General features: G+C 42.5%; 1 protein-coding gene across 2 annotated transcripts; it reads left to right on the top strand.

The window, feature by feature from the left end:
• The first annotated feature begins 1,088 nt into the window (after window positions 1-1,088).
• LOC110529651 (alpha-actinin-2) lies at window positions 1,089-22,136 on the top strand. Of its 2 annotated transcripts, XM_036985664.1 has the most exons (22): window positions 1,089-1,419; window positions 8,064-8,178; window positions 8,272-8,391; window positions 8,710-8,796; window positions 9,032-9,119; window positions 9,327-9,405; window positions 10,795-10,876; window positions 11,431-11,516; window positions 12,205-12,297; window positions 12,546-12,776; window positions 13,014-13,161; window positions 13,359-13,509; window positions 15,019-15,127; window positions 17,353-17,493; window positions 17,828-18,010; window positions 18,114-18,248; window positions 18,429-18,608; window positions 18,766-18,912; window positions 19,235-19,312; window positions 19,771-19,836; window positions 20,006-20,164; window positions 20,355-22,136. In XM_036985664.1, the coding sequence occupies exons 1-22, from the start codon at window positions 1,288-1,290 to the stop codon at window positions 20,511-20,513; spliced, it is 2,769 nt and encodes a 922-aa protein (XP_036841559.1). In that variant the 5' UTR covers window positions 1,089-1,287; the 3' UTR covers window positions 20,514-22,136. The 2 variants fall into 2 exon arrangements, with proteins under 2 accessions (XP_036841559.1, XP_021467730.1); XM_021612055.2 differs by lacking the exon at window positions 19,235-19,312.
• Window positions 22,137-23,513: the final 1,377 nt, after the last annotated feature.

The raw sequence follows: 23,513 nt of genomic DNA on the forward strand, positions 1-23,513 counted from the left end.
ATGTGGCTGTTTGTGCACACATTTTTTCTTGAGGCAAGTCCAGTAGTCAAAGTCTAGGCCCCTTCGTTGGTGATTGATCAACAGTATTACTCCTAGTAAAAGTGGAAACATTAAGTCATTAAGTGTTTGTTGTCATCCAACAATATTTTTTCACTCTTCGAAATACTGCACCAAACATCTTAGCTATATGTAAAATTGCAAGATTAACCTCTGCCAAAACTTTAACATTAATGACAGATTTCTTTAGTTATCTTAAATTAATTCAGACTATTTAGAGAATGTGTTTCTGACTATGTTGTTGCTATGGTGGCTCACGAGGGACAAACAACAGTAATATTGCAGCTTTTTTCTTGTTTTTCAAGCGAAGGTCTTTTGGGAGTATGCTTTGCCTAGCCAAGTTCTGCCAGGAGCAAACCAAACCTAACTATGCGGACACTATAAGGGGATAGCGTTTCTTCATTTTTCTATTTTCCAAGCCTCTCACTTGTACACGCCTCTCCGATGACCTCACAGGCCCCATACCACTTCTGACAAGACAGTCAAGCCAACACATGAACCATTACGCCAATAGGTCGGACATTTTGGCATAACGGTTAAGGTGTTGGCTGGACAGTCACAGGGTTCGAGTCCAGGTCCTGCCAACTCCCCGAGTTCGCCACAACATGGTTTCATTGTCTCAACTGCCCCTAATTTACTACAACTTCCGAGTGCTTTGGAGAAGGTAATCTTGAGCAAAGTGAAGTGTAGAAACACTGATCTACAAATAGGATTCCTTGACAAATTATAGGCTTTGTTCAATTAAGATTCGTAGAGTAACGCCTCCCCTGGCTTATTAGCCGATCCGCCTACCGATCCCCCACAATCATGATGGGGCACACTCTTTTCACGCCACTTTGATACAAAGTTATATTCGTAGCAGGTTAGGGAAGCATTTTCACTAACCCTTTCCCTAACTTTAACCTCAGTCTCCTAACCTGCTTTATACGTTTCCCTAACCTGCTACATCGAAGTGGCGTGATAAGAGTGTTTCCTCTAAGTGTATAGCGCCCTGCGCGCCGGTCATGTGACCTGTCAGTACTAATTGCTATCAGCATTTGTTCCACTGTGGCATCTGCGGCCAGACCGAACACCGGCAAGCGTGTGAGAGAGGGAGTCAAATAGAAAGATAGGGAGACAGAGGAAGTTACCCAGCCCAGAAAAAAATATTAAATTATCAGTCTAAATACATAAGGATATTGGAAGACAAAAACTAATTGAATTTGGGAGAATACAAAGACTTAAGACGCAATGATGACCCAAATAGAGACGACAGTGCATTATAATAACGGATTCGGGGATGAGGAGGACTACATGATACAGGAGGATGAGTGGGACAGGGACATGTTGCTGGACCCTGCCTGGGAAAAACAGCAAAGAAAGGTAGGTCAAGAGAAGATGACCTGCAGATAACCAATTTAACAAATTAACTTTACGCAATACAGTATGACTACTTTACGCACGTGATTGGGAGTTCATATGAGAGCAAATTAACATTTGTTTGCATTTCCATTGTTTTATTAATTTAATATTACGTTGAGGCTCAAAACTCTGTCTCTTGTTCCTGGTATTTGGTTCAGCCGGAGCCGAGGGTCTGTCTTGGCTCCAGTTGACGGGAATATTGACGGACGGATGCGGTGGGTACCAGCTAACAATAGCTCAATGAGCGGCTCTTAACTTGCCATTCCACTGATACGCGAGGAATGAGAACTGTCAACAGATGCTTCTAACACATGATGACGTCCTTGGGATTAGAATGGATGCTATATCTAATTTTAGTGTCGAGACCAAAAGGCATTATAGTAGGTTAATCCAGTGTCCTTAGTGTGGAATTATTTTGTTTATAGAAACCACAGAATACTGTTCCAAGCATCTGAATATTAGGCCCCCAAATCAGTATCCGTCATGAGGGTGCTGCAGCACCCCTGATAAATCACAATTTGTAACCTATATTTAACTAGGCAAGTCAGTTAAGAACACATTCTTATTTAAAATGACGGCCTACCCCGGCCAAACCCAGTCCCAATCACGGCTGGATGCGGGACTGTAGTGACGCCTCTTGCACTGATATGCAGTGCCTTAGAGCACTGCACCACTTGGGATATATACAGTGCCTTGCAAAAGTATTCGGCCCCCTTGAACTTTGGACCTTTTGCCACATTTCAGGCTTCAAACATAAAGATATAAAACTGCATTTTTTTGTGAAGAATCAACAACAAGTGGGACACAATCATGAAGTGGAACGACATTTATTGGATATTTCAAACTTTTTTATCAAATCAAAAACTGAAAAATTGGGCGTGCAAAATTATTCAGCCCCCTTAAGTTAATAACGCCACCTTTTGCTGCGATTACAGCTGTAAGTCGCTTGGGGTATGTCTCTATCAGTTTTGCACATCAAGAGACTGAAATTTTTTCCCATTCCTCCTTGCAAAACAGCTCGAGCTCAGTGAGTTTGGATGGAGAGCATTTGTGAACAGCATTTTTCAGTTCTTTCCACATATTCTCGATTGGATTCAGGTCTGGATTTTGACTTGGCCATTCTAACACCTGGATATGTTTATTTTTGAACCATTCCATTGTAGATTTTGCTTTATGTTTTGGATCATTGTTTTGTTGGAAGACAAATCTCCGTCCCAGTCTCAGGTCTTTTGCAGACTCCATCAGGTTTTCTTACAGAATGGTCCTGTATTTGGCTCCATCCATCTTCCCATCAATTTTAACCATCTTCCCTGTCCCTGCTGAAGAAAAGCAGGCCCAAACCATGATGCTGCCACCACCATGTTTGACAGTGGGGATGGTGTGTTCAGCTGTGTTGCTTTTACGCCAAACATAACGTTTTGCATTGTTGCCAAAAAGTTCAATTTTGGTTTCATCTGACCAGAGCACCTTCTTCCACATGTTTGGTGTGTCTCCCAGGTGGCTTGTGGCAAACTTTAAACAACACTTTTTATGAATATCTTTAAGAAATGGCTTTCTTCTTGCCACTCTTCCATAAAGGCCAGATTTGTGCAATATACGACTGATTGTTGTCCTATGGACAGAGTCTCCCACCTCAGCTGTAGATCTCTGCAGTTCATCCAGAGTGATCATGGGCCTCTTGGCTGCATCTCTGATCAGTCTTCTCCTTGTATGAGCTGAAAGTTTAGAGGGACGGCCAGGTCTTGGTAGATTTGCAGTGGTCTGATACTCCTTCCATTTCAATATTATCGCTTGCACAGTGCTCCTTGGGATGTTTAAAGCTTGGGAAATATTTTTGTATCCAAATCCGTCTTTAAACTTCTTCACAACAGTATCTCGGACCTGCCTGGTGTGTTCCTTGTTCTTCATGATGCTCTCTGCGCTTTTAACGGACGTCTGAGACTATCACAGTGCAAATGTAAATTTATATGGAGACTTGATTACACACAGGTGGATTGTATTTATCATCATTAGTCATTTAGGTCAACATTGGATCATTCAGAGATCATCACTGAACTTCTGGAGAGAGTTTGCTGCACTGAAAGTAAAGGGGCTGAATAATTTTGCACGCCCAATTTTTCAGTTTTTGATTTGTTAAAAAAGTTTGAAATATCCAATAAATGTTGTTCCACTTCATGATTGTGTCCCACTTGTTGTTGATTCTTCACAAAAAAATACAGTTTTATATCTTTATGTTTGAAGCCTGAAATGTGGCAAAAGGTCGCAAAGTTCAAGGGGGCCGAATACTTTCGCAAGGCACTGTATATGGGCTCCCGAGTGGTGCAGTGCACCCCTTCTTCCCGCTGCGATGAGCATTTCGAAAGGAAGACATAATAACCTTTTGTTTTACTATTTTCTACATTGTAGAATAATAGTGAAGACATCAAAACTATGAAATAACACGTAGTAACCAAAAAAAAGTGTTAAACAAATCACAATATATTTGCCACCCTTTGCCTTGATGACAGCTTTGCACACTCTTGGCATTCTCTCAACCAGCTTCACCTGGAATGCTTTTCCAACAGTCTTGAAGGCGTTCCCACATATACTGAGCACTTATTGGCTGCTTTTCCTTCACTCTGCGGTCCAACTAATCCCAAAACATCTCAATTGGGTTGAGGTCGGGTGACTGTGGAGGCTAGGTCATCTGATGCAGCACTCCATCCCTCTCCTTGCTCAAATAGCCCTTACACAGCCTGGAGGTGTGTTTTGGGGTCATTATCCTGTTGAAAAACAAATGATAGTCCACTAAGCGGACACCAGACGGGATGGTGTATCGCTGCAGAATGCTGTGGTAGCCATAATGGTTAAGTGTGCTTTGAATTCTAAATAAATGACCGACAGTGTCACCAGCAAACTCCCCGCACAGTATCACACCTCCTCCATGCTTCACGATGGGAACCACACAGGCGGAGATCATCCGTTCACCTACTCTGCGTCTCACAAAGATAGGGCAGTTGGAACCAAAAATCTCAAATTTGGACTCATCAGACCAAAGAACAGATTTCCACCGGTCTAATGTCCATTGCTCATGTTTCTTGGCCCAAGCAAGTCCATTCTTATTGTTGTTGGCCTTTAGTAGTGGTTTCTTTGCAGCGTTTTCGACCATGAAGGCCTGATTCACGCAGTCTCCTCTGAACAGTTGCTGTTGAGACGTGTCTTTTACTTTACCTCTGCAAAGCATTTATTTGGCTGCAATTTCTGAGGCTGGTAACTCTAATGAACTTATCCTCTGCAGCAGAGGTAACTCTGGGTCTTCTTTTCCTGTGGCGTTTCTCATGAGAGCCATTTTTATCATAGTGATGGTTAGTTTTCTTGAAATTTTCCATATTGACTGACATTCATGTCTTAAATTAATGATGGACTTTAATTTTTCTTTGCAAATTTGAGCTGTTCTTGCAATAATATGGACTTGGAATTTACCAATTAGGGCTATCTTCTGTGAACCACCCCTACCTTGTCACCTCACAACTTATTGGCTCAAACGCATTAAGAAGGAAAGACATTCCACAAATGAACTTTTGACAAGACGGATCCCAGGTGACTACCTCATGAAGCTGGTTGAGAGAATTCCAAGAGTGTGCAAAGCTGTCATCAAGGTGGCTACTTTGAAGAATCTCAAATATACTTTTTTAGTTACTACATGATTCCATATGTGTTATTTCATAGTTTTGATGTAGTCACTATTAATCTAAAATGCAAAAAATAGTAAAAATAATGAAAAACCCTGGATAGAGTTGGTGTGTCCAAACCTTTGACTTGTAATGTATATACATACAAAAATTATAATATTTGTGCACTTGGTCTTTATTACTACTGTATGAGCGGGTTGAAAAATACTTGTCAGCAGAGCATTTCACCATTTCCCCAAACTTTATTGCTATGGAAGAGGTAGAACTGTACCTCAAATATCTTGGTTTAACAAGGCAAAATAAATATTTATTTTAGGGGCATGCTAAAGAAGACCTACAGTTGAAGTCAGAAGTTTACATAGAGGTTGGAGTCATTTAAAACTTGTTTTTCAACCACTCAACAAATTTCTTGGCAACAAACTGTAGTTTTGGCAAGTCGGTTAGGAGATCTACTTTGTGCATGACACAAGTAATTTTTCCAACAATTGTTTACAGACAGATTATTTCACTTATAACTCACTGTATCACAATTCCAGTGGGTCAGACGTTTAAACAGCTTGGGATATTCAAGAAAATTATGTCATGGCTTTAGAAGCTTCTGATAGGCTAATTTACATAATTTGAGTCAATTTAAGGTGTACCTGTGGATGTATTTCAAGGCCAAATGCCAAATACTAATTGAGTGTATGTAAAGTTCTGACCCACTGGGAATGTGATGAAAGAAATAAAAAGCTTAAATAAATGATTTCAGATTCTTAAAATAAAGTGGTGATCCTAACTGACCTACGACAGGGAGTTTTTACTCTGATTAAATGTCAGAAATTGTGAAAAACTGAGTTTAAATGTATTTGGCTAAGGTGTATGTAAACTCCCGACTTCAACTGCATGTGCCTACTGAGGGCCTTCTGCCTGATATAGTTGGATAGCAATTTTGACCACGTGGGATTTGTTTCAGTTCTCAGTATCTTCTCTGGTGTCTTAAGTAGGACTCTATATTAGCTTTTCTAATAATTTCCCTTAACTTTAATCCTATTACCCAGTAAGAGCCACAGGGGAAGACAGGGCTGCCCTTGAATAAGACCTGCTGACACCCTGAACTGTCCTTACCTTTATACAGTATCCTAACATGCCCATTAGGCTACAATGTTGTAGCACATGCTAGGTGTTCCACCTGACACAACCAGGTATGCCACCCACTGATTTGGCCTGGTGTCGTGAAAATAACCATGGCACATAAGACATTCTTGGAATCAAGAAGAACAATGAAGAAACAGCCTCAGGTGTTTGAACAAGTTTGAAATGATCTAGTAAAATCACCTATTTTTCTTTTATATAAAAATAAATGTAGGATTCTTAGACACCTTACAAAACATTATTGAACTTAGATTCTTTACCTCCGGAACACACCCCATAAAGCCACAAAGGCTCAGCTACTTCAATGACGGGTGGTCCTCATTGGACATGATTCATAAATATATTTAGCTCTGATCGTCAGGGCTGATGGAGGGGGGAAAAGGGTTGGGGGGGTCAGCAACTCTGGCGGGGTCGGGTCTGGAGGGCCAGCCATGTTCTAACGAGGAGGCAGCCGTTCAATGTCACATACACTTTGGTCTCTTTTGTCATGTGGAATGCGGCCTTTGTTTCAAAGCCTCTAATATTCCTAATTTGGACAGGCATTCCACCGGGCAGCCTCTCCAGATGGGTGACATTAACCCACAGCCTCTGGGGGACCAGGCTATGTGCTATAAGAACTTAAGGGCCAGAAGATCACTCTCCCAGTCATGCTGCGTGAACTGGAATGGCTTGAAAACACAGCATGTCAATAAAGCCTACAAACATTCCCTGTGTATACACACAGTACTGTCAACACTGTAGATGGAAGCTGGAGGCAGATTTAGAAATCACATTCCTGGTTGTTGTAAGGAGTCTAATTGAGGCTGATCCACTGAGGCCTTTTGAGAAGATATGGTAACAGCTCCACTTAGCATTTTTTATTTACCCGACAGTAGTTAACATTTTTGTAAAAGTGTGTCTCTTTTCTTTGCAAAGAGAAACACGTGAGAGAAGAGTGCACTGTTTGCATGTGGAATTTTCATCTCATCTTGATATTCAGTGAAAATGATTTCTCCCATTCTCTTATCACTAGGACCACCAGAGCATGTTAAATTGAACACCTTATATCCTCTGGAAAGTGAGCTGGGGTCTGCTCAGGGCTTTCAACTGTACCGTGTTGATTGCCTTTGCATTCTGTTTGCTGTTGTGAGATAACTTAATATAAACATAGCAGGAGAGAGTGCTCATGTTGAAGTCTTGCATAATGATACAGTACAAAGTATGAATACATAATTAAAATCAAATTCCTGTGTATGTGGGAGCACAAATTATTTTATCCTTTACAATAGGCGCTAGGTTGGTTGGAGGGAAAGTGTTATTTTAAACCAAGGGGTTTGCTGACCCTCAACAAATAGGTTCATGTCAATATGTGGCACTTGCCACAGGGACCAGAGTCATCACAATTTATGACCTCCGGCTAAGTCCTGCTAAGCTGTTCTCTTGTATGTTTACAACCAGGCTATATACCAGAGCTGGGCGATATGGACAAAAATCCATATTGTGATGCAAGAAATTGGGGAGGTAGCTACATTCATAACATTGGTTGGCAAACACTTTCAAATGGGAAGCGTATATGATCCTTCCAATTGGAAAAGTTAATGTCAAAATCCCCCGTTCAAGTTTTAAAATGTGGAACATTCTACTTTAGATGAATAAGACCATTGATGGAAAACTCACTCAAGGTTCTCTGATGAGCTCACAGGAAGTCTCTATCATCAATGCTCAACCCCATCCTAATTTGAATTCACTGCGTCAAAGTTATGTGAAAATTAAATTGTCCCTATTTGTATTCTACTCACCAAAATATAATTTCCTTTGTAGACCTTCACAGCCTGGTGTAACTCCCACCTGAGGAAAGCAGGAACACAGATTGAGAACATTGAGGACGACTTTAGGAATGGCCTCAAACTCATGCTTCTCTTGGAAGTTATTTCAGGTAATGTTTGTTGAATATATAGATGAATACATAGTTGAATACATTGATTGGTAGTCATTCCACTTAGAGTTAAATTCTGTTTGTTTCTCCCAGGTGAGAGGTTACCCAAGCCTGACAGAGGGAAGATGCGTTTTCACAAGATTGCCAACGTCAACAAAGCCTTAGATTTCATCACCAGCAAAGGAGTGAAACTTGTCTCTATTGGAGCTGAAGGTGAGTTTTATTCAGGCAGTACTTCATGTTCAGGCAGCTCAGTATCTTTTGATTTGATTAATCCACATTCATTATTTTAGTCATTTAGCAGACACTTTTATCCAGAGTAATTTACAGGAGTAATTAGGGTTGAGTGCCTTGCTCAAGGAGACAACGACAGATTTTTCACCTAGTTGGCACATGGATTCGAACCAGCGACCTTTCAGTCACTGGCCCATCACTTTTGATCGCTAGCCTACCTGCCGCCCCATTATCTTTTTGCAGTTCCCACTCTAATTATGTGATAGATCTGATGGTAATTGGATGTTTTCCCCTCAGAAATTGTGGATGGTAACATTAAGATGACACTTGGAATGATATGGACCATCATCCTCCGCTTTGCCATCCAGGACATCTCTGTAGAAGGTAAGATACAACAATTAAAACAAAATAGGATACTTAAAAATATGCCTTTATTACCATTGTATAATAGATGATGTCCTGCATATGGATACACAGTGTTTTTATACTGCAGCTACCTTCTTAGCCAGGTCTCCCTTGAAAAGAGATGATCTGTATTGACTTCCTGGTTTAATGAAATAGAGATCTCACTGGGGAATAGCGCTGTTGAATAACTACTACTACTATTCTCTCCTCTCAGAAACCTCTGCAAAGGAAGGCCTTCTCTTGTGGTGCCAGAGAAAGACTGCCCCCTACAGGAACGTCAATGTCCAGAACTTCCATGTTAGGTGAGAACACTTTTTAGGCTTTGACTTATATGTATTTTTTATATTTTATTATATTCTGTACTAATGTGTTAGTACTAAGTGATAAGACAGGCAAAGCTTGCAAACACTGTAGCTCTCTAGGACCAGCACTGGTAAACTTTACTCAGTTATCATACAACTCTGACTTCTGACCTCTGACCTGGTTATCTCTGCTGCCTGCTGGTGAAGCTGGAAGGACGGACTGGCCTTCTGTGCCCTGATTCACAAACACAGGCCTGACCTCATCGACTACGCTAAGCTCAACAAGGTCTCTTGTGTGTCCCAAACACTAACCATGATGGTGTCAAGTGCCTCCCACATACTAACAGAGAAGAGTTCCCTATGTCCAGAGTAATAACTCCAGTCTTTTCCCACAGCGTGGATTAACAGAAAGTTATTGACTTTTGAGAAGCAGATATTAGAGTGCTTTGTTATGTTTAACTCTCCCAATTTCTCCTTACTGATGTCTGCATTCACTGTCTTAATGACATTCTCACCTGGCCCACCATTGTATAAAGCTGGAAGGACGGTTTAGCCTTCTGTGCCCTGATACACAAACACAGGCCAGATCTAATCAACTATCACAATCTGAAGGTATCGTATGTGTAAATAATAAGTAGACTATGTTGTGTGTAGAATTGCGTGTGCACTGTGTAGTTGTATGCTGTTCTAGGCGTATCCTTTGGTAGACTGGGTCACTGTAGTGCGTTCATTAGAGTTCAAGAGTATATTGGTGTATCAGTGTTCAGGTGTTGTGTATAGACACATTTTGTCAAATAAAATGTGTACGTGTCAAGAGTAGGCCACAGTGTGGAATATACATGTCTCTCCTTACACCTTGTAAGCTGTGGTCTTTTTAATAGTGACTGATATTTACATCTACATCCTGAACTGACTTAGTCCTGACTGGGAATAGACAGAAATGTGAGTCACATCCCAGGAGAGCCCAGGGTTTACCTCAGCTGTGGCTGAAAGATACCTGTGCCTGGTACTGCTCTTTATAGGGCAATCAATCTATTCACGGTTGTTTGGAAATAGACAGGAAAATGATCAGTGGAACCCAAATCTTTTGGAAAGCCAGAGGCTTTGGGTTTCAGGAGAGGAGTCCCCCCTCTCTCGTTCATACACGCACACACACACCTATATCAGAATCACCTTTATATGCCCCCCCCCCCCCACCCCCCCAACACTCCCACGAGTGCATTGAGCCTAGACAGACCCTGTCAGCTGTCATGTCTGGCTCCAGGTGAGCGGGCTCAGTAAGCCCTCAGTGTTAGCTTGCTGAAATGTCTCCGTGTGGGGAACAGGCTCATGGGTATCTGCCCGCCCTGGATCTCTGCAGCTGCCACTGTCCTGTAACAGGCCTTTTCCCCTCGGCCGGCATCAGTGGAACAGACTTAGGACAATAGCAGCAGCATGAGCCCTCTCCTCCCACTAAACACACTGACTCACCCTACCCCATTAGTGAGGAGGCACTTACTGACTGACTGTCTGTCACCTGATGGTTAATTCCATCACTGGATACACAACAGCTTGTAAACTGGTTTCAAATACTGTACACATGCACATGTTTTCTCATATAAAAAGTAAATGAGAAGATTACTGTTTATTTCGTTTAATTGGAAAGTATGTTTCTATAATATTTATAATTTTCTAGGATGATCCTATGGGGAACCTGAACCTGGCGTTTGAAATAGCAGAGAAGCACCTGGATATTCCCAAGATGCTGGACGCAGAAGGTAATGTCTTCAAAGGAAACAAAGTTTTGAAAATCGGTATTAGCTATAGGCATATCATTCTGCTCATTATGAAAACATAAACCATCTTATCTGGTACTGTAATGGTGGGAGTCAGACTGTGGGTTTTGTCACAGGATTCCCTGGAAGAGATTGCCAGGAAGATTGTCTGTACTTGTATGCACATTGTAATGATGAAGTCCTATGTGCCTGGTCTCCCCACACAGATTTTATAAGCGCAGCCAGGCCAGACGACAGGACTGTTATGACTTATATGTCCAGTTTGTATCACACATTTGCAGTGGTACAGAAGGTGAGGGGACATTGATGCTGTGTAGTCTTAGATACAACGTGACCTGGTCCTTGTTTAGATCTCTTTGCCATAGACCACCCCACCTTCCCTCCAGGATAGCCCTGCGCTAAGATGTTCAGGTTTGGAGTCGATCTGTGGTCCTTTTCCTCTCAGTGCTCTTGTGTTTCCTGTCTCCACTCTCCCTATCTTCCTCCTTTTGTACTTGTTGTCTGTCACCCTCTTCTGTCCCTCCCTCCCTCTGTAGACATCATCAACACCCCCAAGCCTGATGAGAGAGCTATCATGACCTATGTGTCCTGCTTCTATCATGCATTTGCTGGAGCCGAGCAGGTATACAGCTTGCACCATGAACAGTTTGAATTAAGTTTGTGAATACAATGTGTTGTGGGTACAATACTTCCTAAACCAATTGATGATGATTGCCATATGTCAATCACTCCTCTCTAGCCTACGAGTTGTTTGAGGTCATAATTCTATTAAGTTGGCAAACTGTGAGTTTCACTTTGAAATTAATGTTTTTGAAACGATGCACACAGATTGCGTTAAAAGTATGACTTAAACGGTGTGCGTGTTGTGGGGGGGGGGGGTGTACTGTATGAGGTATTGCATGAGGAATTGCATTAGATATGAGACAAGAACCACCTCACCTCTCTTTCCCACCTCATCTCACCTCACCCCTTTCCCCACCCCTTCTCCTTCCCCCTCCCCTCACATCACCACTCTTTCCCCCCTCCCCTCACCACTCTTTCCCCCCTCCCCTCACCACTCTTTCCCCCTCCCCTCACTACTCCTTCCCCTCTCCCCTCACTACTCCTTCCCCTCTCCCCTCATCACTCTTTCCCCCCTCCCCTTACCTCTCTTTCCCCCCTCCCCTTAAATCTCTTTCCCACCTTCCCTCACTTTTCCTTCCCCCCTCTCCTCACCACTCTTTCCCGCCTCCCCTCACCTCACCTCTCTTTCTCCTCTCCCTTCACGTATCTTTGACCCCTCACATCTCTTTCCTCCCTCCCCTTGGTAGGCTGAAACGGCGGCCAACAGGATCTGTAAAGTGCTGGGTGTGAACCAGGAGAATGAGAAACTGATGGAGGAATACGAGAGGTTAGCCAGCGAGGTAAAGCAACACAGAAGCATACATTTGGACGTATGCTTTCATATAGGTCAACTTTCTTAGGAGAGCTACTTCTACCCCAATCTGAATACTCAAAAAATCAATTGTCTTACACAAACTTGTAGGAATGGAATTTCCCAGTATTTAAATCAAATTCAATGTCGAATTCCTACTTAACTAAATTGAGAGGAATGACAACAAATGAACCGCAAATGAAGCTCCACCCCATCACCACTCACTGTGTCCCGTAGCTTCTGGAGTGGATCCGCCGGACCACCCCATGGTTGGAGAACAGGACTGCAGAGAAGACCATGGTTGAGATGCAGAGAAAGCTGGAAGATTTCAGAGACTACCGCTGCATGCACAAGCCCCCCAAGGTGCAGGAGAAGTGCCAGCTGGAGATCAGCTTCAACACCCTGCAGACCAAGCTGCGCATCAGCAACCGTCCCGCTTTCATGCCCTCGGAGGGAAAGATGGTGTCTGTAAGTGTAAACACCCAGCATTCAATGAAACATCATATCAAACTGATGAAACAGTCATCAGTCAAATTATAGTAGTTGTAGATAGCTATGGATATAGATAATCCAAAATACCTAGGTAAACACCAAGGCACTTTTGCCAAAACGCTGATAGACTTAAAAACCTTTTCAATAGCATATCTACTGAGCGTGGTGCTTTGCTGGTTTTGACCTGTGTCTTTGTGTCTCGTGTGGCTGTAGGACATAGCCAGTGCATGGCAGGGGCTGGAGGGGGCAGAGAAAGGCTACGAGGAGTGGCTTCTGACAGAGATCCGAAGACTCGAGAGACTGGACCACCTGGCTGAAAAGTTCCGCCAGAAAGCCAGCACCCATGAGACCTGGGCTAATGGTCTGTCTGGGATATGATTGTCTGTCTGTCTGTGGAGGGTTTACTTATGTTTCTGGTTTGTCTAGAGTTTGAAGTTTGAATGTAATTGATTAGCTCCAAATCCTTAGAGATTTGTCTATGGGAAAATGTCAGTAAATCTTCAGCATTTGTTTTGGCTAATGTCTCAGTCTCTCTCGCTGTCTGTGTGTATGACCCAGGTAAAGAGCTGATTCTATCTCAGAAGGACTATGAGACGGCCACCCTGACGGAGGTGCGGGCGTTGCTACGGAAACACGAGTCGTTTGAGAGTGATCTGGCTGCTCATCAGGACAGGGTGGAGCAGATCGCTGCCATCGCACAGGAGCTCAAGTACGGATCCTTCCTCTGATCTTCAGGCTAGGCATCCCGCTAGCGGGACAACTTCCGGTGAAACTAGAGGGGAATTCACGCAATTCAAATAATTGGAATTCATGCAATTCAAATAAATAATCATAAAAATGTTGGATATTAATCGTTTAGGTACATACAAGTGTCTTATATCGGTTGAAAGCTTAAATTCTTGTTAATCTAACTGCACTGTCTGATTTACAGTAGGATTTACAGCAGAAGCATGCCATGCGATTGTTTGAGGACGGCGCCCCACATCAAAATATTTTTCCACCGGCACAGGTTTCATAAATTCACAAATAGCGATTAAATATTCACTTACTTTTTGAAAATCATCCTCTGATTTGTCATCCAAAGGGTCCCAGGTATAACATGTAGTCATTTTGTTAGATAAAACCCTTCTTTATATCCCAAAAAGTCAGTTTAGTTGGCGCCATCGATTTGAGTAATCCACTCATTCAACATGCCAAGATAGGAATCCGAAAATCTACCCCTAACCTTTGTTTCAACAAGTATGTATGTATGTTCAATAGGAAACCAATATTAGCAGGTGCGTGTTCTCTTTATTGCGCGCTCACACACAAATTTCCAAGACTGTGTCCCTGTAGTTAAACTCATTATTCTTACTCGTTTTGGAAGAAACAAGCCTGAAGCCTTGAACATTGAGTGCTGACACCTAGTGGAAGTCATAGGATTGAATTAATTCCCTATACGTTCCATTGTAAGAGCATGGGCTCTCAAAAAAAAAAGAATTCGTTGTTTTTTTTTGGATTTTCTCGTACCATATCTATTGTGTTTTACTCACCTACATTATTTTTTACTCACCTACATTTCTACAAACTTCAAAGTGTCTTCTTTCCAATGGTACCAATTATATGCATATCCTGATTTCAGGGCCTGAGCAACAGGCAGTTTACTGTGGGCACGTCAGTCAGGCGGAAATTGAGAAAAAAGGAACCTCTAACCCTCCTAACCATCATCCCAACCAAATCCTATTCCTAAAATCATGGCTTTGACAAGGACTGCGACTGGAATTCTTCTTAAATAATACCAATGTCACAATCGTCGTATTGAGGAGACCAAAGCGCAGCGTGGTGTGAATGCATACTTTAATGAATGGACGAAAAAACAAGAAGTACACTGAAAAAAACAAAACAAACTAACCAGACGAACGTGACCGCTATAGAAACTGAGTGCTAACATGCAACATCACATAGACAATAACCCACGAACCACAATACAAAACAGGCTACCTAAATATGGTTCCCAATCAGAGACAACGACAAACACCTGCCACTGATTGAGAACCATATCAGGCCAAAACACATAGAAACAGACTAACTAGACATGCAACATAGAATGCCCACTCATATCACACCCTGACCAAACAAAACATAGAAACAAACAACGCAAATAATGGTCAGAGTGTGACAACCAAACCGTCTGAAGTTGCTCTTCATTGACCTATATGCTGCCTGTGGTGTTGTGCAGTGAGCTGGACTATTATGATGTGGCTGCTGTCAACCAGAGGTGCCAGAGAATCTGTGACCTGTGGGATCAACTTGGTACACTGACCCAGAAGAGGAGAGAGGCTCTGGAGGTGAGTGCAGGGGGTTGAAGTTTGGGACATGACATGTGATATTCCCAGCTAAGGTAAACTGGCTAAACTGTTGTGCCAAGTGAAAAGTAAGCCAGCACAGTACAGCTTGGTAGTGTGGGAATGAGAACCAGTTCCATGAATCCAGAAGAGAGCTGAAGAGGTAAGGCAGTGAATGACGTTACCTTGGGGTGAGGCGGATTGTTCACAGGACAACTTAGCCCATAGTAATGCTAAATCTCATGTATATTATATTGAGATAGCTAGGGGTGAGATATGAATACACAGCTGATTGAGGAGGGTGGAGTAATTGGTCCACTTAGTCTACTGATGGCACATATACAGTGCCTTCAGAAAGTATTCACACCCCTTGACTTTTTCCACATGAAGTTGTGTTACAGCCTGAATTTCAATTATATTATATTGAGATTTATGGTCACTGGCCTAAACACGCAATAACCCATAATGTCAAAGTGGAATTGTGTTTTTAGAACTGCTTACAAATAAATAAAACATGAGAAGCTGCAATGTCGTCAGTCAATAAGTATTAAACCACTTTGTTGTGGCAATCCTAAATAAGTTCAGGAGTAAATCATTTTCTCATCAAGTCACATAATAAGTTGCATGAACTCACTTTGTGTGCAATAAGTGTTTAACATGATTTTTGAATAACTACCTCATCTCTGTACCCCACACATTCAGTTATCTGTAAGGTCCCTCAGTGGAGGAGTGAATTTCAAACACAGATTCAACCACAAAGACCAGGGAGGTTTTCCAATGCCTCGCAAAGAAGGGAACCTATTGGTAGATGGTTAAAAATGTAAATAGCAGATATTGAAAACCCTTTGAGCATGGTGAAGTTATTAATTACACTTGGGATGGTGTATCAATACTCCCAGTCATTGCAAAGATACAGCCTTCCTTCCTAACTCAGTTGCCATAAGGCCAATGGTGACTATAAAACAGTTACAGAGTTTAATGGCTGAGGATGGATCAACAATATTGTCGTTGTCACGATCGTTGAAATGAGCGGACCAAGGCGCAGCGTGCGTAGAGTTCCACATACGATAAACAGCTGTCTCTGATTGGGAACCATACCAGGCCAACATAAACCATTAATCACCTAGATGACCCACCCAAGTCACTATCACGCCCTAACACAATATTAAACTAATTGACAGAGGGAAAAGAATGAAACCAGCTCAGAATAAAAACATTCCAAAACATGCATCCTGTTTACAACAAGGCGCTAAAGTAGTACTGCAAAAATTGTGTCAAAGCAAATTAACTTTTTTTTCTGAATACAAAGTGTTATATGTTTGGGGCAAATCCAGTACAATACATTACTAAGTATCACTCTCCATATTTTCAAGAATAGTGGTGGCAGCATCATGTTATGGGTATGCTTATAATCGTTAAGGACTGGGTAGTATTTCAGGATAAAAAATAAATGGAATAGAGATAAGCACAGGCAAAATCCTAGAGGAAAACCTGGTTCAGTCTGCTTTCCACCAGACACTGGGAGATGAATTCACCTTTCAGCAGGACAATAACCTAAAACACAAGACCGAATCTACACTGGAGTTGCTTACCAAGAAGTGAATATTCCTGAGTGACCGAGGTACAGTTTTGACTTAAATCTACTTGAAAATATATGGCTAGATGTGAAAATGGTTGACAGAGCTTGAACAGTTTTTACAAAATAATGGACAAATGTTGCAAAAGCCAGGTGTGGAAAGTTCTTAGAGACTTATGTAAATTAGGTATTTCTGTATTGCATTTTCAATAAAACATGTTTTCACTTTGTCATTATGGGGTATTGTGTGTAGATGGGTGAATTAAGGCTGTAACACAACAAAACGTGGAATAAGTCAAGGGGTATGAATCATTTCTGAAGGCACTGTATATAGATATGGTTACCTGTCCAGCATCTGGCTGGCAGGATGCCCACAGTCCTTTTCCTCTGATCCATACTGGGCACTCATGACCTACAAATTTGTCAAGACAAACAGCCAGGCCTGGGATTAGGGTGACTCAAATGGGCTGCTGTCTGCCCCCTCCCCCTGCCCAAAGGAAGGGGTCTAATCCATGCAGACCACCTCGCCAACTCAGCATTCAATTGGGTCATGTCAATGTGATGCATCCTGGGATTAGCAGTCCAAACAGGCAATGTTGATGAATTGTCAATGAGATTAATGACAAGTGTTTTTTTCTCTCCTGTTTTCCAGAGGACAGAGAAGTTGCTGGAAACCATTGATCAGTTGTTCCTGGAGTTTGCCAAGAGATCAGCACCCTTCAACAACTGGATGGAAGGGGCCATGGAGGATCTGCAGGACATGTTTATTGTACACACTATCGATGAGGTCCAGGTACATAATTTGTATTTATTTAACTAGGCAAGTCAGTTAAGAACAAATTCTTATTTTTAATGATGGCCTAAGAACAGTGGGTTAACAGGCTTGTTCTGTGGCAGAACATATTCTGACGTTGTCAGCTCCGGGATTTGATCTTGCAACCGTTCGGTTACTAGTCCAATGATCTAACCACTAGGCTAACTGCCGCCCCATAATGCTTGCTATTAGTATTTTAATCATTCTATGGTTGTTACAACTGTTACGTCATTTTGACACAGTGCCCATTACTTGCCATGTTCTTGTAAGTACAAACCAACACAGCAACTTCTCCTCTCCTCCTTCCCTGCAGAGCCTGATCTCTTCCCATGAACAGTTCAAGGCCACCCTCCCAGAGGCAGACGGAGAGAGACAGGCCATCCTGGGGATCCACATGGAGGTGCAGAAGATCTCCCAGAGCTACGGCATCAAGGCCAACCTCATCAACCCCTACAGCACCATCACCACCGAGGAACTCCTCGCCAAGTGGGACAGGGTAGGACCTCGAAATTCACATACATACACTTGAGACACGCATGCATATACAGTCACTTTCTATGTCAGATTGATGTATGTGTTGTCGTCATGTTGCTGACCAGGTGAAGAAGCTGGTTCCCCAGAGAGAAGGCTCCCTCCAGGAAGAGCTAGCCCGGCAGCATGCTAGCGAGAGGCTGAGACGGCAGTTTGCTGTCCAGGCTAACCTCATCGGACCATGGATACAGACAAGGATGGAGGTCAGAGAGTCAGCCATCTGTTTAGTGTCTAGGGCAGGGGTCTCTTAACACTGTTCCTGGAGAGCTACTCTCTGGTTGTAACCTACAGGATGGTAGCTCTTCAGGAACAGGGTTGGAGAGCCCTGGTCTAGGGGTATCTGGAACAAAAACCTGAATTGCACATGTGTGTGGTTCTGACAGGAGATTGGCCACTGCTCCCTGGAGGTGGGTGGTACCCTGGAGGACCAGATGACCCAGCTGAAGCAGTTTGAGCACGTCATCGTCACCTACAAGCCCAACATCGACAAGCTGGAGGGAGACCACCAGCTCATCCAGGAGTCTCTGGTGTTTGACAACAAGCACACCAACTACACTATGGAGGTACTGCAGAGCACCACAGAGAGACGGTCTCTGCATGCAGTCTATTAAGATTAGATGTGGTCATGGGGATAATGATGATGGATGTCTTTGAGATTTCATTGGCAGCTGGTTAATCTGCCTGTCTGTGTCTATACCTGTCTTGGCATCATGGTAACAGCACATCCGTGTGGGCTGGGAGCTCCTCCTCACCACCATCGCCCGCACCATCAACGAGATCGAGACCCAGATCCTGACCCGTGATGCCAAGGGCATCAGCCAGGAACAGATGCACGAGTTCCGCTCTTCCTTCAACCACTTTGATCGGGTACAGTGCTCATTCCGCTTCCTGTACTCCCGGTTCTCTGATTCATATATTAACATTTAACCTGAATGGCATGTTAAGTAGCATAATACCACTGTTGATACTGTACTATGGTCACTGCTCTCTGGGCTTAGTTGTTTAGACAGCTAAAAAATATAATACAACAACTATTGTATGATAGTGTAATGTACAGGTCTATAAAAAAACAAAGTATTTGATATTGGTTCCACATTGTTGTAATGCTATATGTTATAAACACTTGCATGTGTGTGAGAGAGAGACACCTCTGAGTGTGACTAACACCCCCTCTAACACCTGGCCCCAGGAGAACACAGGCAAACTGCGTTGTGAGGAGTTCATGGCCTGTCTGATCAGCCTGGGTCATGTGGGCAATGACCATCAGGTACTCAACCCTACTGACCTCTAAACTTTCATGATCCCTGACTGACCTCTCGCTGATGACTTGGCCTTCTTCCATCCCTTCTAGAGTAGACCACACCTGCTGCTACCTCTCATATGTTTTTAGTTGTATCGATATTTTGACAGTTGGGCTCTACAGCATGACAATGTTGGTGGCAGCAGCTTTGGCCTGTTATGACAGTTCATTTAGAATTGACTCCTAAAGTATTTATTGTCTCTCACTCCATGTCTTCTAATGTTACTGTCACTGTGTCCATCTGTCTGGTTGTGTCTGTGTCCATTTCTCTGTGTTAGCTTTGGCCTTCTCCCCTTCCCGATCTCCACTGCTCTGCCATCCACCTTCTCTTGGTCTTCCTTCTCCTCCCTGTCCCATCCCTTCTCATCCCTGTGCGGTGACCCACTCCCAACCTCCACCCTACGACCCTTGACCTCTGACTACAGAAGAAACACGGGGCGATGGACACTGATGACTTTAGGGCCTGTCTGATCTCCATGGGTTATGATTTGGTAGGAGTCTCAATATGCTCATGCAGAATTACAGTATGCAAACAATGCATAATAATACCAAAAGGTATTGATAATATACTGTATGTGTAATGACGCAACGACGAATAAAGATATGTGTTCCTTTCTCTGATCTCTCTCTCCCTGATCTCTGTCTCTCTTTGACTGTCAGGGTGAAGTGGAATTTGCCCGCATCATGATGCTGGTAGATCCCAGTGCCACTGGCATGGTGTCTTTCCAATCCTTTATCGATTTTATGACCAGAGAAACCACTGACACAGACACCGCCGACCAGGTCGTGGCATCCTTCAGAATCCTGGCAGCCAATAAGGTGTGTGTGTGAGAGAATGTGAATGGGAGTGTGGCAATTGAGTGTACCATGTCAATCACACAGAAGGGGTGAATTCAGTATAACAGTAAACAGGCATATTATTCTGTCAGATCAGGAAAATTTGGTAGAGCGGACTTCTCTAAATGAGCCCGTTCTCTCCCCCCTACCCCTTCTCCTCCCCCCTCCACAGCCCTACATCCTGGTTGAGGAGCTGAGGAGGGAGCTCCCCCCAGACCAGGCAGAGTACTGCATCTTGAGGATGGCCCCCTACAGTGGTCCAGGGGGACCCGCGGAGGCTCTAGACTACACCGCCTTCTCCACTGCCCTCTACGGAGAGAGTGACCTCTAACCCTGCAAGATGACCCCCAAGATTGACCTTTTGATGCCAGCCAACACTTCTGGATGAAATCCTCTTTAACCAAACACACTGTAAAAGCAAGGCAAAGTTAGCTATGTTAGATTCACATTAGGTAGATATTGTACATTTGCCTACTATTGTGTGGCACAGTAGTTTCCCTCATATGAGTTCTGCGGTGAAGTGAAGATAGCAGATAACAAAAACTGTTCTAAGAAAAATGATATGATTGTATAAGCTACAATAGTTTGATATAATAGAACAGTTGACTACAGTAATAGCAGCAGTTGGATATGTAGCTAGAACAGAAAAATAGCAGCCTAATAGTAAACATTGTGTCCTCATCTCCTGTTAGTGCCTCATCAGGAACTAACATTCAGTATGAGTTCTGATTTGGAATAAGACAGAGTGGTATATGATGATCCAAACATCAGGATTATGATTATTTAAATGTTGGGATATCCGTTTGCTGATTTGAGAGATTAGATCTGGACTCTTTTAGCAAAAGCTTGATTGAAATGACAGTAAAGTATGCCATTTAAGTATCATAATAGGTTCTATGATAGCACACTGATAACTGTGTAAGGTTATCAAGTGTGCCTCTCATACTCCATTCTAAAAAAAGTAATGACCAACATGTTGTTTATGTCAACAAAATGTACTTGTGATATAATCATAGCACATGGTGCCTGCTCTATGCTAACTTTTCTCGCAAGTTACCCAATATAAATGAAGAACAGTTTGGCTAAAGGCTATGAGTGATTCATTGAACAATACATTCCTCAGTTCATACACAATATATACATCTCAAACCCAAAGCTAAGAGCCTCTTCACACACTTACTAGACATTTTTCGTAAACATGTCGGCTACACGTTACTCAAATGTAAACCTCTGGAGGTAGTGCACAACACTCTCTCAACAGCTGCCCCCCTTGAAGCAGTGTAAACACAATTGTCTTGTTAATTGGGCCAACACTCCTACAGTATAAATGGTAATAGTTGAGCAATGTTTTTCAAACAGTTGAAATGTATAGACATTTTCCTAATATTTGAGACTAAATATTGCAGTAACAGTCTGTTACATTCTGAAATTGTTGCAGTAGCTGCCGGCTGCACTGAGCCAGGTAAAACTATGGAAGCCCATCCTCACCACCAAAAACATGTCAAATGATGGCTATGTTTTTTACATTTAATTTGTAACATTGTGTGGCGATTTCAGAGGTGGCACCACAGGTCCCAGAGTGGTGGGAGAAATTGTTTTCCTAGGGCCCAATGTTTTTCATGATCTGGCAGTAGGTTAACCTAACCAACTCTGTACTATAGTTGTAGCATTTGACGTAGTAATAAATCAGCTGTACAAAAAAAAAGGGTTTTATATGGGCTATGATGGCACCAGATAATTTTTCTGATCAAGTCATGTGTGTTTTTTAAAAGCCCCTGGAAAACTCCTGGCCCTAGGGAGGATGGAAACATTAAAACCCTTTACACAGACAAAGAGAGAACAACTGCGATTGGAGAAAAAAAGACAAATGAACAGATCTGAGCTCGCTGTATGCAGGATTGCATCATTTAGGCCTTTGTGTCTGTAATTAAAAAGATACTCATACTGAATGTCATCACTATTGTGTTGATTCATTAATTCCAGTCAATACTTGTTTTATTAAAAAGGCCTAGGTAGCCTAGCCACCCGAAGTGTGAATATAAACCAAATATGATCACATTCACATTTTCTCAAAGGACAAATAAATGGGCCTATTTTGGGCTATAAATACATGTCTTATGCTATAAAATCGTGATGTTAAGTTTTCCCTGGCCAGGTGTAACGGATGTGAAACGGCTAGCTAGTTAGCGGTGGTGCGCGCTAAATAGCGTTTCAATCGGTGACGTCACTTGCTCTGAGACCTTGAAGTAGTGGTTCCCCTTGCTCTGCAAGGGCCGCGGTTTTTGTGGAGTGATGGGTAACGATGCTTCGTGGGTGACTGTTGTTGATGTGTGCATAGGGTCTCTCGTTCGCGCGAGGGTACGGTCATAAATTATACTGTTACACAAGCCCAGATAGGATCAGAGCACAAAGGCTACCTGCAGCTGTCGTTGTTATCTGTAGGCTACAGTTGAACAGACGAAAGCACTTGTTCATGTTGGCAAATCACGATTCATAAAATTAAATACAATTGGTGGCGTTTATGGGCTTCCAAAAAAACAGCTCATCACGGTAAATTATCTTATACCCACGTTTTCAGTCGCAATTATTTGCTTCCAACATGGAATGATTTGCATGATTTTGATCAAAATTAAGCCTGGTTTGTTGTAATACTGTAAGGTAGGCCTTCTGTACTTTTATATTCGTGTGAGAGGGTTAATCGTTTGTTTTTGATAGGCTAACATTACAGTACTTGATGAAGACATGCCATTATAGCAACGCCGTGATTTTGTCTTGAAGCTAAACATGTAATGAGTTTAGCCTACAGACGAGAAAATAAACCCCTTTAATTGTTGAATTATTCAAGATTGCAATATGATTTGGTTGCATTATTCAATAGTGTAATACGTTTTACAAGAAAGGTTTCTGTCATTGTTGAATAGTTTGTGCGCGGACCAAGAATGTTCCGTTGCCAGCCACAAAAAAAGGTAAGCAAAGATTATTGATATACTGTCAAGATACTTGTCTCTCATCCCTAACAATGAGAGTTTTTGTCCAGTGGCACATCGAGCTGTCCTAGCTCCCGCCTATCCTTTCTTTGGATTGGTGCATACATCTAATTATTTTAATACTTTTCAAAAATATTCGATGAGGGTTGTTGACGTCAACCACATGTACTCAATGGAGAGCGATGCTACGCTACTAGCTTTATTTCATGAATATGCATAGGCATTTCAAGACAACTCCAATATAAAGTGTTTTTTCTCAAAGTTGCCATCACGTGTCCTACTTATCAATAGAGTAGTAACAGCCTAAGCATGGCGTAACTTCAATTTGATCAAATAAACCTCAC

The sequence above is a fragment of the Oncorhynchus mykiss genome, chromosome 1 (assembly GCF_013265735.2).
Source record: "Oncorhynchus mykiss isolate Arlee chromosome 1, USDA_OmykA_1.1, whole genome shotgun sequence".
Lineage (NCBI taxonomy): Eukaryota > Metazoa > Chordata > Actinopteri > Salmoniformes > Salmonidae > Oncorhynchus > Oncorhynchus mykiss.

Coding starts and splice junctions, on each gene's coding strand:
- LOC110529651 (XM_036985664.1), top strand. CDS start 1,288: ATGATGACCCAAATAGAGACGACAGTGCATTATAATAACGGATTCGGG. Junction 9,120..9,326: donor GTCCAGAACTTCCATGTTAG/GTGAGAACACTT, acceptor CTGCTGGTGAAG/CTGGAAGGACGGACTGGCCT. Junction 18,011..18,113: donor TCCTCGCCAAGTGGGACAGG/GTAGGACCTCGA, acceptor GTTGCTGACCAG/GTGAAGAAGCTGGTTCCCCA.